The sequence below is a fragment of the Camelina sativa genome, chromosome 20 (genome assembly GCF_000633955.1).
Source record: "Camelina sativa cultivar DH55 chromosome 20, Cs, whole genome shotgun sequence".
In the NCBI taxonomy this organism is placed as follows: domain Eukaryota; kingdom Viridiplantae; phylum Streptophyta; class Magnoliopsida; order Brassicales; family Brassicaceae; genus Camelina; species Camelina sativa.
The window spans coordinates 9519724-9534201 of NC_025704.1; the positions used below are offsets into that span (position 1 = coordinate 9519724).

At 38.1% G+C, this 14478-nt stretch overlaps 2 protein-coding genes across 4 annotated transcripts; both read left to right on the forward strand.

Moving 5' to 3' along the window:
• On the forward strand, positions 5235 to 7993 carry LOC104770224 (chaperonin 60 subunit alpha 2, chloroplastic). Of its 2 annotated transcripts, XM_010494616.2 has the most exons (9): positions 5235 to 5345; positions 5441 to 5591; positions 5690 to 5811; positions 5926 to 6133; positions 6219 to 6364; positions 6446 to 6752; positions 6844 to 7094; positions 7208 to 7411; positions 7496 to 7993. In XM_010494616.2, the coding sequence occupies exons 1-9, from the start codon at positions 5295 to 5297 to the stop codon at positions 7784 to 7786; spliced, it is 1731 nt and encodes a 576-aa protein (XP_010492918.1). In that variant the 5' UTR covers positions 5235 to 5294; the 3' UTR covers positions 7787 to 7993. The 2 variants fall into 2 exon arrangements, with proteins under 2 accessions (XP_010492918.1, XP_010492919.1); XM_010494617.1 differs by lacking the exons at positions 5235 to 5345; positions 5441 to 5591 and having other exon boundaries at positions 5733 to 5825.
• On the forward strand, positions 9409 to 14246 carry LOC104770225 (squamosa promoter-binding-like protein 7). Of its 2 annotated transcripts, none has more exons than XM_010494618.2 (10): positions 9409 to 10273; positions 10737 to 10912; positions 11046 to 11275; positions 11349 to 11423; positions 11525 to 11632; positions 11900 to 12017; positions 12137 to 12272; positions 12493 to 12646; positions 12722 to 13297; positions 13514 to 14246. In XM_010494618.2, the coding sequence occupies exons 1-10, from the start codon at positions 9678 to 9680 to the stop codon at positions 13814 to 13816; spliced, it is 2472 nt and encodes an 823-aa protein (XP_010492920.1). In that variant the 5' UTR covers positions 9409 to 9677; the 3' UTR covers positions 13817 to 14246. The 2 variants fall into 2 exon arrangements, with proteins under 2 accessions (XP_010492920.1, XP_010492921.1); XM_010494619.2 differs by having other exon boundaries at positions 9678 to 10273; positions 11049 to 11275.

Sequence of the window (14478 nt, forward strand, 5' to 3'; positions counted from 1 at the left end):
GTCTCTTTTTTTCAAGTTTGTATTTTGTTTTCTATTTTAGAAATCTAGAATTTACTAAAATCATGATGATCTTTTTTTGGATTCATAAAATATAGAATTTGAAGTTAAGTTTTGTATAGTTATTGTTTGTTTTATTGGTTTAGTCTTTCGTTTTGGTTTATTAATTTAATTTCTCATTTTCTCGTTCCATATTTTTTACTTTTCTTAGATGTTGTTGTAGGTAATGTTTTTTGTTTTTTAAAAGAAAATAATTAACCTGTGGTAATTGTTTTTTTCAAAATGCTTTTGTTTTTGGAGTAATGTGTTTGTGGTTTTTGATGTCAAATGTTTTACCAGTTCTGTAATTTTAATTTGGTTCTTTTTCTGTTAGACATTGGGCCTTAATTTCTTTAATAATTAGAATTATGTTGGGCCGTTACGTTGTTACTGGTTTGTCCTTGATGTGGGAATGGCTTTCTTCCCTTTCAAAACATGAGGTCGTGTGAACGGATAGCGGAGCGGAGAAGTAATTTTCCCGATCTACAGTATTATTAGAGTTTTGAAAGTATTTCCTTCATCATGCTAATCCTTCTTCATTCAGCCCTTTCAGTGATGAATAATTTACCTCTCTGCGCTTTGCATCCGTACGGGTTAATTGGCTCTTCTCTGCTGGTTTTGTTCCAGTTAAGTGTTTGTTGGTCTTCAAATCTGGCGTTTATTGATTTTTTTTTTACGGTTTCATTTCAGAATTAATTTGTGAATTGTAATGCCGATTTTTGTTTTAATTTTGTTTCGTTTGGTCTCCAGAGTCTGTGTTTCGATCGGATGTGAATTGTGTGTTGTTAAATTAATGAATAGAATTTCTAACTTATTTATTTGTGTTTTGTTGTTTACGTTATTAAATTTTATTTTCTTATGTTTGTTTTGTTTGTTTGGCAAGTGATTCCTGCGAGAGGTGGGCAGGATAGAAAGATTCAGTGAAGCATTTCTCACTTAGCCATGGTTGGTTTTGTTTTCCATCTGCAACATGTGATTATTTAAACATATGAAGATCACGCATGTGAAACTTGACACAAGCTTTAACATGTTTTTTTTGATTTACAAGCTTTAACATATTAAGATGAGCATATTAGAGTTTACTTCTCTTGAATTTTGTTTTGTCTTTTACTTTTCTGCATTTCGTTTTCTGCTTCTTGCTTCCTTCACCACTCACTCTTTCTTTCAGGTCAGGTTTTATATTTTTCAGGAATCCTTACTTTGTGAAATGTTTGGCAATGCCGAAGACTGCAGCTGGAAGGTTATCTTACACAATAACATACACGTTTCAGTGTTACGAATGCATGGATGGTTGTAATAAGAGCATGAGCGTAATAATAAAGTGGATCTTAGTTATAGAATTTGGAAAATGCACATGTGGGTTCGTTCATCAATGTATACATGTTCAATCTTCTGTATACCATGATATGGTTGACCAAATATGGAATATTTGATCATCAAACTTGGTCAAATAACGGTTTAGAAATCTTCTCCTCTTTTCAGGAAGATCGAACTTGTTTTGTAATTAACATGTCTTTAAATACATTGTAATCTTGATTGTAAAGACTTAGAGAAATACAAAGACTTTCAATGGTTCTGTAGAGTTGAGACATTTAGCATGTTTGATAGTCCAATTTTGGGTACGTGTAGACAAAGATTTTAGGAATATGAAAATTAAATGGATTAAAAAGAGAGCCGGTTATTACATTTCTACAAAGTCCCTTGTTGTCACAAACTCCCCATCAAAATTTAGTCCCTGATGTAACATTAAGTTAAAGTTCACCGGGAGAGAAATGATTGGTAAGTGTGTTGCAAGGTTGACAGATCATAATATTTGAGAAGACCATGCACATAGTATTGACTACACATAATCAAGAATAGGTAGAATATGACCTCCGATTCTCTGAATATCTTGGGGTTGATATTGGTGGGTAAATTATACAACTCCCTCCATCTTTCTCGCTATAAATAACCTCAAGCGTGGTCGCGTGTTTGTTCGTCAAATGCGCTAACTCGAACTTTCTCACCGCTGCTTCTCATTGCAGCAGTAGTATTGAAACATGTGGTGATGTAATATGGGTAAGTCATGGGGGAGGGAGAGTGTATGTTTAATTAAACAACTCTAAACATATNAGTCCCTTGTTGTCACAAACTCCCCATCAAAATTTAGTCCCTGATGTAAATTAAGTTAAAGTTCACCGGGAGAGAAATAATTGGTAAGTGTGTTGCAAGGTTGACAGATCATAATATTTGAGAAGACCATGCACATAGTATTGACTACACATAATCAAGAATAGGTAGAATATGACCTCCGATTCTCTGAATATCTTGGGGTTGATATTGGTGGGTAAATTATACAACTCCCTCCATCTTTCTCGCTATAAATAACCTCAAGCGTGGTCGCGTGTTTGTTCGTCAAATGCGCTAACTCGAACTTTCTCACCGCTGCTTCTCATTGCAGCAGTAGTATTGAAACATGTGGTGATGTAATATGGGTAAGTCATGGGGGAGGGAGAGTGTATGTTTAATTAAACAACTCTAAACAGACGTGGTTTGCTAAGAACTCAAACCTTTCAAGATGTATAACGACTAACATCCTCTCCAACGTTTGTGTGACTCCATTATGATACGCATGTGTTGAACAAACTTGGCCCATGTGAAGAGAGGTTAGTTTTTGAAAGTATAAAAATATCGGAACTGTTCAATATATTAGGTTCCAATAAGAAGACGTACCCGAGAGTTTGGAATTTGTGTTTCCAAGAGAGAGTAATTGTTTATAGAGATATAGAAATCAGTGAGTTTAAAACGTGGGTTGCTTCTTGTGACTTCAAGACCATATATAATGTAGATTTCCCCATGGCCTCCATCGATCAAAGATCTCTCAAAATTTAGAAGGTGGAGAATGTTAATCGACCCCTGCATCATAGTAGTCTGCAACACACATTACTATTAAAATAGGAGGAATAGGTGATTGAGAGTCAAACATGAGGAGCAGGAGAATACCTTTTCGTCAATGAGAGAATGAAGTCAACACCCATGAGTTGGCTGACGCCGGATTTTTAGCATTACGGGCAGGCCAATAAAATGGAGCAATCTACCCACTACATGTTGCTCTAAATAGCGAGGTTTGAGCTATGCAAATGAAATGTATGGAAATAATCATTAGGCTATAAATTCATGAATAGAATAAAATAACAACACTGTTAATCAACATAATATAGAAAAGTAGAACAAAGACGCCATGTACATCATATAGAAAATTTGTCTATTTCTTTTTCTAAATTAAACGAAGTCATGAGCGCTTAATAATGGAAGTTTTACTTTTAAGAGATGAACACAATATAGGAGACGGGCAATATTGAAAGAGTTAAATCCTCGGCTCACCTGGAAGATCTGTATTGGTATTGGCAAGAGAAACCAACTGCTGATAAGTAATGAACCTGTAAAACTCTTCCGGAAAAATACCGAAAGACTCGTGGACCTGATGAAAAGCAGTGGTTGCTATGAAACGTATGGAGAAAGGGGAATCAGTTAGTTTAAAACGGGTGTTGCTTTTGGTGACTTCAAAATCCGACAGAATATATATTGCCCCATCAGACAGCGACTTTTCGTGTTTTGAAAGATGAGTGACATTGATGGATCCTTGGATGAAACAACTCTGAAAAGAAGAAAGTCAAATTAGAGAAAGAGATTATAATCGAGTAACTGAAAAATGTAGTTGAGATCGATACAACCTTTTGATCTATTAGCAGGAAATCTACTCCCATTAGTTGGCCTCCTTTTTTGACGTTGCGGGCAGTCCAGTGGCGAAGCAATCTTCCAACGATCTGCTGGTGTAGGCGGCCAGCTTTGAGATTTTCGAATGAAACAACAGTGGAATCCATGTTAGTAAAGAAAAAATTTAGAGAGAAAGAAATTGTGAGAGGCATGAAGTTGGAGGAGAAGGCATTATATAGGACTTGACCTTGCACGCATTGAAGAAAAATTAGTGCGGCTTCAATTGAATGACAGAGCATTGAAAGAACTTGAGTAACAGTTGTAGAGGAAAACTATCCGATGGAGATAGAGAAAGGGTTTGAAGGATAAGCGAGTAAAGAAACAATGAAGAAGATGAGGGACGTGTGAGGTGATAGAAGGGAATCAAGATGGGGGGACGGTTGAGGTCGCACATTAATGGCGGCGGAGTCAAGCTACCAGGAAAAGAGTTTTCTTCGATGAGCAGATTGAACAGGTAATAGAGATGGATTCGAAATGGGCTTAGAAATTCAAATTAAAGAATGAAATAAGAATTGCTTACTGTGTTGTCTCCTAAAATTGGGCTTCAAGAAAATGGCCTAATTTAATTGAGAGAGATGATGACGTGGCAGCACCAGGAGTGAGAAAACTAGACTTTATATATATAGATCCCAATTCTTCTACAGTATAAAATTTTCTCTATTCTTTATATTATATTCACCACAAAATCAAACACTTATTTATAACAATTTTCAATGTATACATTTCTGTTTTGCTTTCCCTGAAAAAAACAAGGGGAATTGGGTTGTATGACCAAAAAAAATTCTATAATTTAATAACTAACTATACTAACTATGTATTGATTATATACTCTATATTATATGTATAATACCAATTTTTACCTCTTCACTATCTTTCATCACCACCACCATCTTCTGACCACCGGCCATCGCCACCACCTCCGGCGTCACCACCACCGGCCACCACCTCCGGCGGTTCTTCGGCGGCCACCACCTCTTTACCATTATCACCACTAGGGTTCTCAATGTACTATCCCTTAGGGTTTAGATTTCCTCCAACCACTACCGCCGGGCCACCGCCAGAGACCGTCGAAGAACCGCCGGAGAACCGCCGGGCCATCGCCGGAGACCGCCGGACCACCGCCGGAACACCGCCGGAGAACCGCCGGACCGTCACCGGACCACCGCCGAAGTACCGTCGGACCGCCACCGAACCACCGTCAACCATTACCGCCGGCCATCACCTTCACCCCTACCTTTAAACCAAAAAACCCAAAATAGTAATTTACCCTACCCTTGATCCTACTTTTCTAATTTTTTTAATAGATGGTTATATTATTCTATAGTTTTTTTTGGCTACTCAGCTAATTCACCCAAAAAACAAACTTATATTAAAAAAAAAAAAANGACTCGTCGCTTGACTCGTCCGGGTAATCGAATTTACAAAACTCGCTCACCTAAACCCCAAACATCAATTAAAACCCCTTCCGTCGCATCCTATTCCCATAAAACGGAAGAGACGAAATGTTAGCCGCCGTATCACCGTCGTCTTTCTCGCCGACAATCATTTCTCCGGTAAGTCCCCAATTCCTCTCTTCGCCCACCATTTCGTTCCCCCAAGAATCTTATTTTTTTTTCTTAACCGAACAAGTTTCCTCTCGGTCATGTAGAGCCGTAATAGTCAGAGGAACAACCCAAGAAAATTCTCAGTGGTGAGAGCAGGATCCAAGAGAATACTCTACGGTAAAGATAGCAGAGAAGCACTACAAGCCGGTATTGATAAGTTAGCTGATGCTGTTTCCGTTACTTTAGGCCCTAGAGGTGAGAGACTCATTGAATCCGAATTTAGAATTGCTTCATTTTGGAATTGATAAAGAAACTGAGTCTTGAAAATGTTTTTGTTTTTTTTGAATATGAAGGGCGTAATGTAGTGTTAGCTGAAAAAGACACAATCAAAGTTATTAACGATGGTGTTACCATTGCTAAATCTATTGAGCTTCCTGATACGATTGAGAACGCTGGAGCAACGTTAATTCAAGAGGTTATTCATTCATGGTGGCTAAATGATTCGTTCCCCTCTTTCTCCTTGTTTCGTTCATTGTTTTAATGAATTAGCAGCAAACCTGAAACTTTGGGGGGATACTTTGTAATGTAGGTTGCGGTTAAGATGAATGAATCAGCGGGTGATGGGACAACAACTGCAATCATTTTGGCTAGAGAAATGATCAAGGCTGGATCTTTGGCTATTGCTTTTGGAGCTAATGCTGTTTCTGTGAAGAATGGGATGAACAAGACTGTTAAAGAGTTGGTCAGGGTGTTGATGGTGAAAAGTGTTCCTGTCAAAGGGAAGAGTGATGTTAAAGGTTACTTACTACTTATTTACCATAGCTAAGTTTGGATTGATCTCATTTTTCGTAATAATTTAAAAGGGATTCTTGTGTTCTGTAGCCGTGGCGTCAATCTCTGCTGGCAACGATGAATTTGTGGGGAACTTGATTGCTGAAACTGTGGAAAAGATTGGCCCTGATGGCGTCATCTCCATTGAATCATCTTCCACATCAGAAACGTCTGTTATAGTTGAGGAAGGGATGAAGGTTAGTTTCACACTTTTGCATAGTTAAGATTATCAAACCATTGGGTTACTGTGACTCATGAGGAAAATTTATTTTGTACAGTTTGACAAGGGCTATATGTCGCCTCATTTCATCACAAATCAGGAGAAATCTACTGTGGAATTCGACAAAGCTAAAATCCTTGTGACGGATCAGAAAATCACTTCAGCCAAGGAATTAGTTCCGTTACTGGAGAAAACTTCACAACTCAGTGTTCCACTCCTTATAATTGCAGAAGATATATCCGCGGAAGTGCTTGAGATACTGGTGGTGAACAAGAAGCAAGGTTTGATTAATGTTGCTGTTGTGAAATGTCCAGGAATGTTGGATGGGAAAAAGGCTTTGCTACAAGACATTGCACTCATGACAGGTCCCGGTTTTTTCTCAATCAACTGTACTTTCCATGTTGATTTTCACACGACATAGTTCACTTGCTAAACATGACAAATGATATAAAACAGGAGCTGATTATCTTTCCGGAGATTTAGGCATGTCTCTCATGGGTGCAACTTCAGATCAGCTAGGTGTTTCTCGGAGAGTAATAATTACAGCTAATTCGACAACTATAGTCGCAGACGATTCAACTAAACCGGAGATTCAGGCAAGAATTGCTCAGATGAAGAAGGATCTAGCTGAGACAGATAATTCATATCTTTCAAAAAAGATCGCAGAGAGAATTGCTAAGCTCACAGGAGGTGTGGCTGTAATTAAGGTCCAATTTTACCATAACCCTTCTTTTGTTTATAATATGCTGCAACAACTTGGGATGTCAACAGAACTTAATTTCTACCGTGAAGATATCAGGTTAACCCTGTCTTGATTCAGGTGGGAGGTCACACTGAAACAGAACTTGAGGACAGAAAACTTAGAATAGAGGATGCGAAGAACGCTACATTTGCAGCCATGAGAGAAGGTATAGTTCCAGGTGGTGGTGCCACATATATTCATCTTTTAGATGAGATCCCGAGAATCAAGAAGAATATACTGGAAGATTCATATGAACAGATAGGTGCAGACATTGTAGCGACGGTATGAAAACTGAATGACGAAACCAAAACCTGTTTCCTAACCATTCTGGTTTCGTTAAAAATTCGCTTCTCTTTTTGTTTGCAGGCGCTCACAGCACCTGCAATGGCCATAGCAACCAATGCCGGGGTTGATGGATTAGTTGTAGTGGAGAAAACCAGAGAGCTCGAATGGAGAAGTGGTTACAACGCAATGTCTGGAAGGTATGAAGATCTTCTGAACTCTGGAATAGCAGATCCTTGTCGGGTTTCAAGATTCGCCCTCCAAAATGCGGTTTCTGTTGCCGGCATAGTTCTCACGACTCAAGCTGTGCTTGTGGATAAGATCAAACAGCCTAAACCTGCCGTTCCTCAAGTTCCAGGCATACCTACCACATAACATAACCACCACCATAGGTAACAAGCACAAAGACCAAACTCTTTCAGCAGAATTTTGTCTGGATCGAAACTTCCGCTCGCAAAATGGCGTTTGATTTTGTTGTTGTTAAATTAAAACATCAAAATCTGGTGATGCAATGATATGTGCACAGTATGAAAAAAAAAAAAGATTATTGGAATCATTGTGGCTTAATCTGGAAGCCAAACTTGTTCTCTCGACTCAATTAATTATCAGACAAAGCAAGAAGTTTGCCTTGTAAAGCAAGATTCCTACGTTGTAAAACCTGATTCCTTAATTTTAAACAATATACAGATATGTTTTATATCCATTTCATTTTGTGCTTATAAAGCGACATGTCTTCTATTTAATGTATATGCAAATGTTTTCAATCATCCAATAAGCCAGCGATTAAGTCAAATAAGCAATTTCAATGGTACTCAAATGTCACCTCCAACTCCAATATTAAGTAACCCATAAATTGTTGGTAACTTTCTCTCCAGTTGTATAAGTATTCACTTATTCTAGAGATCGAACTCGGGTTCACAATATCACCTAACCCTCGAATTCAAGTCTCTGTTGGTGGTTTTTTTTTTTTTTTTTTTTTTTNTCTTTTTTGGCAATCAATTTCTGTTGGTGGTTCATTTGGTCATGGTGTCAACATTAAACATTTATTCCAAGGCCCAGACTGGGCCATAATATTCACATTCCCCCAAGTCATTTGTTTAATCATGTCATATAAAGTTTCTCAACACAATAAAGAAATAAAGTAAGCTATATGATTATTATAGTACAAAAGGGGGTATATAAAAATCACATGGCGAATGAGACGCGTGTCTATAATCTGGTGGTGTAATATTATTGTAATGACTTGGAGAAATCAGAAGACCAAAATCCACCGTTATTTGTTGGAGAAGGGAGAAGAAAAAAAGAGGCACTTTGGTGGGTCGCTCACGTCCCAAGTAACACTGATCCGGCGTCGTTATCGATAACGATAGATGAACAGTTTGGTTTCCTCAAATTCGCGTAGCTTACACGCGACACTCCTTTCAACCAATCACGTGCTGCCACCATACAACGCGTTTCTCTCACGCCCCGACACACTCCCACGCAGCTCATTTTTTTTCTTTCTCGGTGTCCCAAATTTTTTAAAAAATATTATTCTACGATTTTTAATCCTAGTAACGTTTTAATGTTTTAGTAGTAAAATTAATTGTATAGAAGTATTTTTTATTCGTATGGTGTTCAAAAAAACAAAAAAACTTTATAAGCATTTTAACTGTATTGAAACCTATTGGTTAACTAAAAACATAATGCATCTACATCGGATTTAGAATTTGATGTAACACCTCCTACTGTACTATATAAAATCAACCAGTCCAAAAATAGCACTACATAAAACAAAAAAGAAAGTGATTGGTACAAAACAAAAGTGCTTGTCTATTTATAAGACAACAAAAAAAATGATTCTTAAAATCATATAGTAGTCTTTTCAAGATGAATGAGTTTTCAGCTTTTTCAAAGAATTTGTGAATCAATTAGGTGAAAAAAAAAAAGGAATAGTTATGTGAATACATTATGATAGCACGATTAACAAACTAATAATGATTGTGTTTATTAGTTCAACGAGTTGATTGTTCATTGAGTCATTTCATATACGAAGAATGTAGTAGTAGACTAATCATATTTTTAGATAATTTATTTTATCTTTAGAAATTAGTACAATATTTTATTGTATAATCTGTTTCTCTTTTTTTTTTTCCCCAAAATTTGATGACTTTGTGGAAATTTGTTTACCTAAAACCTTAGAACCAAAATCACCAACTTCCTCCTCTAACAACCAATGGACCTTTCTCTGAGAATTTTATGAAATTGAATTGAAGACTCTCCTCAGATGTCTTCTCTGTCGCAATCTCAATCACCTACGCCTCCGGAGATGGAGATTCAACCTCCTCCTGCATTGGTTAACGATGATCCTTCAACCTATCCCTCCGCTCTCTGGGATTGGGGAGATCTCCTTGACTTCGCCGCCGACGAACGCCTTCTCGTTTCTTTCGATTCTTCCGATCATCTTACTCCTTTCCCTCCCGTTCCTTCTCCTCCTCCTCTTCCTCCTCATCCGCAGCCCCAGCTGATTCCGACTCAGCCTCTCGCGGAATCTGAATCGTATCCTTCTCCTGATGAATCTGGTTCAGGTTCCGATCGGGTTAGGAAGCGAGACCCGAGGTTGATTTGTTCCAATTTCGTTGAAGGTTTGCTTCCTTGTTCGTGTCCTGAGCTTGATCAGAAATTGGAGGAGGCTGAGCTTCCGAAGAAGAAGCGTGTTCGCGGCGGTTCTGGTGTTGCTCGTTGTCAGGTTCCAGGTTGTGAAGTGGATATAAGCGAGCTTAAAGGTTACCATAGGAGGCATAGGGTTTGTCTCCGGTGTGCTAATGCTACCTTTGTTGTGCTTGACGGAGATAATAAGAGATACTGTCAACAGTGTGGCAAGTATGTTTTCCTTTATCCTTCTCTTTCTGTTTATTTGCAAATCTAAGCTTTGATATTTTGAAATGGATTTGATAGCTGAATCCGGGGGTGAGTTGTCTCAGTTTATCGCCTACGCTCTCTCGTGGGCTTTGTGGTTGACTTAGGTGACTATCTTCTGTATTGAATTGAAGTCATTTATTGAGATTTGATTTGCAACATGAAATCATCTAAAAGATCGAATAGAAACTGTTGAATCTTTCATTAGGAAATTGAATAACTTGAGGGAGAGAGACCGTTGATCAGTTTGAAATGATTCCACTGATTTCTCATATCATTTAACCAAGCCTCTTTCTTTAGCATAGGCTGAGCTTAACTGATTTTGCCTCTACCAGCTGTCTACTAGTCAGTATTATTGTTTATGTATGTATGTATTTGCTCCATCTATGCTGTTTCCGTCATTACAGAGAGTAAACCTATGTGGCAGGTTTCATGTGCTCCCGGACTTTGATGAGGGAAAGCGCAGCTGTCGGAGAAAGCTAGAGCGTCACAACAACAGACGGAAAAGAAAACCTGTAGATAAAGGAGGCGTTGCTACAAAACAACAGCAAGTGCCGCCATCACATAATGATAACAGTGTAATTGATGTTGAGGATGGAAAAGGTATAAGTGAACAGCACAAATCATATTTCACCATGCGGTTTCTTTGTTTTATTTGTTTGCTTTGCATATCAATGTTTAAGCTCTCTCTTGGAAATTCAAGCTGATTTTGCTTTCCTATGTTATTATCTTAAAGCAGATAATACATGCTCTAGTGACCAGAGACCAGAACAAGAGGCTTCATTGATTTTTGAAGATGGGCATATTCCCGCTCAGGGTTCTGTACCCTTTACCCATAGCATCAACGCAGACAACTTTGTCTCTGTTACAGGTTCGGGTGAACCTCAGCCAGATGAAGGAATGAATGATACAAAATTTGAACTTTCACCTTCCGGTGGTGACAACAAAAGCGCTTATTCAACTGTAGTGGGTCCTCTTCTCCCACTCTTACATCAAAAAGTTTTGTGCGCTTTATGAACTAATTTTCAATTCATTGTAGTGCCCAACGGGTCGGATCTCATTCAAGCTCTACGACTGGAATCCAGCAGAGTTCCCTCGGAGACTACGTCATCAAGTATTCTCAAGAATTATATATTACAGTTTAGTGTTCGGAGACTATGTTTACATTTACAGTATCTCAAAGAACTAATATCATGTGATGAACTGAATTTGCAGATATTCCAATGGTTGTCCACCATGCCTGTTGAGCTGGAGGGTTATATCCGTCCAGGATGTACAATTTTGACCGTCTTTATAGCAATGCCAGAGATTATGTGGGCGAAGGTACATTCTTTTATCTTTTTTCTCATCAATTCTATGTTCTTGGTGCCGCACACAACATAAAGAAAATCTGTCTCTATGCACCTGTTTCTCTCTTAAGTACCATTATACCGTCTATGTTTTTGTGTGACCTGGAGCTCTTTTTTTCTAAAATTTGTGCATATTTGTAAGCTTGTGGCATGTAGAGAGAAAATCCAGACTGATTATCTCTTCATATGAGCTCTCACCTTGATTTTACACTGTAATAATTTTTCCTTTCTGTTCCTTCAGTTGTCTAAAGATCCTGTGGCATATCTGGATGAATTTATTCTTAAACCTGGAAAGATGCTATTTGGAAGAGGCTCGATGACTGTCTATTTGAACAACATGATTTTCCGTCTTATTAAAGGCAAGTTGATGTGCTCTACTTGTTTTCTCTGTTTTTCTTTCTCCCTGTCGTACTGGATAATCATTAATTGTGATCTAGACACTTTTGGTATGAGTGCTTATTTATTTTGGTTTTGATAGGTGGAACATCATTAAAGAGAGTCGATGTAAAATTAGAGTCACCGAAACTACAGTTTGTGTATCCTACATGTTTTGAAGCTGGAAAACCAATAGAACTTGTTGTTTGTGGACAAAACCTTCTGCAACCCAAATGCCGGTATGTATGTCAACCTAATTTTGATCTATGCTTGGGGTCTTTCGCGTTTTTAGTTCTGTCGTATACCTCATATGATCATGCTGATATTGCAAGAAACTTCAAAATGTTGCATTTGGATTACTACTATCATTTGTTGGTTTGATTTCTTTCACTTGTGACCACTAAGATATTCTAGATATGAAATAATAATGCAGCTTACAGATAACTATTTTTGTTGTAGGTTTCTCGTGTCTTTTTCTGGGAAGTACTTACCACATAATTATTCTGTTGTACCTACACCGGCGCAGGATGAGAAACGTTCTTGTAATAACAAGTTCTACAAGATCAATATTGTGAATTCTGACCCTAATCTCTTTGGCCCTGCTTTTGTCGAGGTACTCATTTTTTTAATGATAAACATTTTTACAAGTAGCTTTCTTTAATACGGTCCTCCTCCAATCCTTTTGTAGGTTGAAAATGAATCTGGCTTATCAAATTTCATACCTCTAATTATTGGAGATGAATCTATCTGCTCCGAAATGAAACAAATAGAGCAGAAGTTCAATGCTACTCTAGTTCCAGAGGGACAAGAAGTCACCGCTTGCTGCTCTTCGACTTGCTGTTGCAGTGATTTTGGGGAGAGACAGAGCGCTTTTAGTGGCCTCTTGTTAGATATTGCATGGTCAGTTAAGGTGCCCTCTGCAGAATGCACTGAGAAAAGAATAAACCGATGTCAGATTAAAAGATACAATAGAGTGTTGAATTATCTAATACAAAATAACTCGTCGTCAATCTTGGGAAACGTACTGCACAATCTGGAAGCTTTGGTGAAAAAAATGGAGCCAGACAGTCTTGTTCACTGTACCTGTGACTGCGACGTGAAGCTTCTACATGAAAATATGAATTTGGCGAGTGACGCTAACAGAAAGCATCAAATCCATGAAGAGTCAAAGGTGACCCCAGGGAATGTTCTTCCTTCATCAGGTTGCTGTTGTAAGAGCAGTTTCCAGAAGGATAAACCATCAACAATAGTAAACTTCAATCAGGTTTTTCACTAATATCTGATTATCCCTTTTCTCCTGTTTGATCGATACTAGACTCTGCCCACAATCTTCACTTGTCTTGCACATTTTGTTTTCTTGCTCCACTTCTGATAATTAAGTTTGTGTTTCCTGATATCTTTGGCACGATATGACGATATTACTAGAGTCTGCGCAGTCTTGTGTTTGTTTCTTAATGCCCTCCATTCGTTATGTTGACAGGATCCGGAAGCAGGATTAGATTGTAAAGAGAGGATACAGGCAGACTGTTCACCAGATATTGGTGGAAAAGAGACTGATCCTCTTTTAAACAAAGAGGTTGTCATGAACGTAAAAGACATAGGAGACTGGCCAAGGAAGTCATGTATACCATTACACTCCACCCTAACATACAGGTCCCGTCAAACTGTTTTCTTAATCGCTACATTCGCTGTCTGTTTTGCGGTATGTGCGGTTCTCTATCATCCAAACAAGGTCACACAGCTTGCAGTGGCAATCCGGACAAGATTGGCACACAAACTTTGAATAAAATTTCAATTAAAGAGACTCTCATTTTAACCATACTAAGGTGTGTTCATCAAAAGCTTGAAGAGGGAAAGTTGTCTCAGCTTTCAACAGAGCTCAGCTACAGCTTCTCAGAGAGATTCCTCTTTGGAAAGAGACAAGATGGCTCATGATCAGATGAGTACTTGACTCTTTCTCTGTGTTCTTCTTCCCAATTTCTTAAAAGACTGGTGATGCTGCTGCAGTTGTAATAACAGGAAATGGTCTGATCAGTGATTGATTATATCCCTCATCGAATAGTGTATATTAGGGTTTGCTTTCGCTCACTGTAACCTCTTTTTTTTTTCTTTTGTTACTTGGTCAAAGAAATGATTCTTGAACAAACCCTAATCGTAATCTTGTGCATTTTTCTGCTTCAAGCAATGGCTCGGCTCCTGAGACTTCTCCCTTATTTATATTTGGCCAACTCTAGGATCACGATTTAACTTTGTCTTTGATTATATTCAATCCAAATAAACTAACATGTAGCAATCTTTGTGAAAGCCTAACGTCTTGCACTCTTGCTGCTGCGTTGTTCTGTAAACGATGCCGTTTGTTCTTTTTGCAATGTAAGAATATCGATCGTTCTAAATCTTAAAAAATCAAGAATATTCTGCTTTTGTTTGCATAAAATATCATTGTCT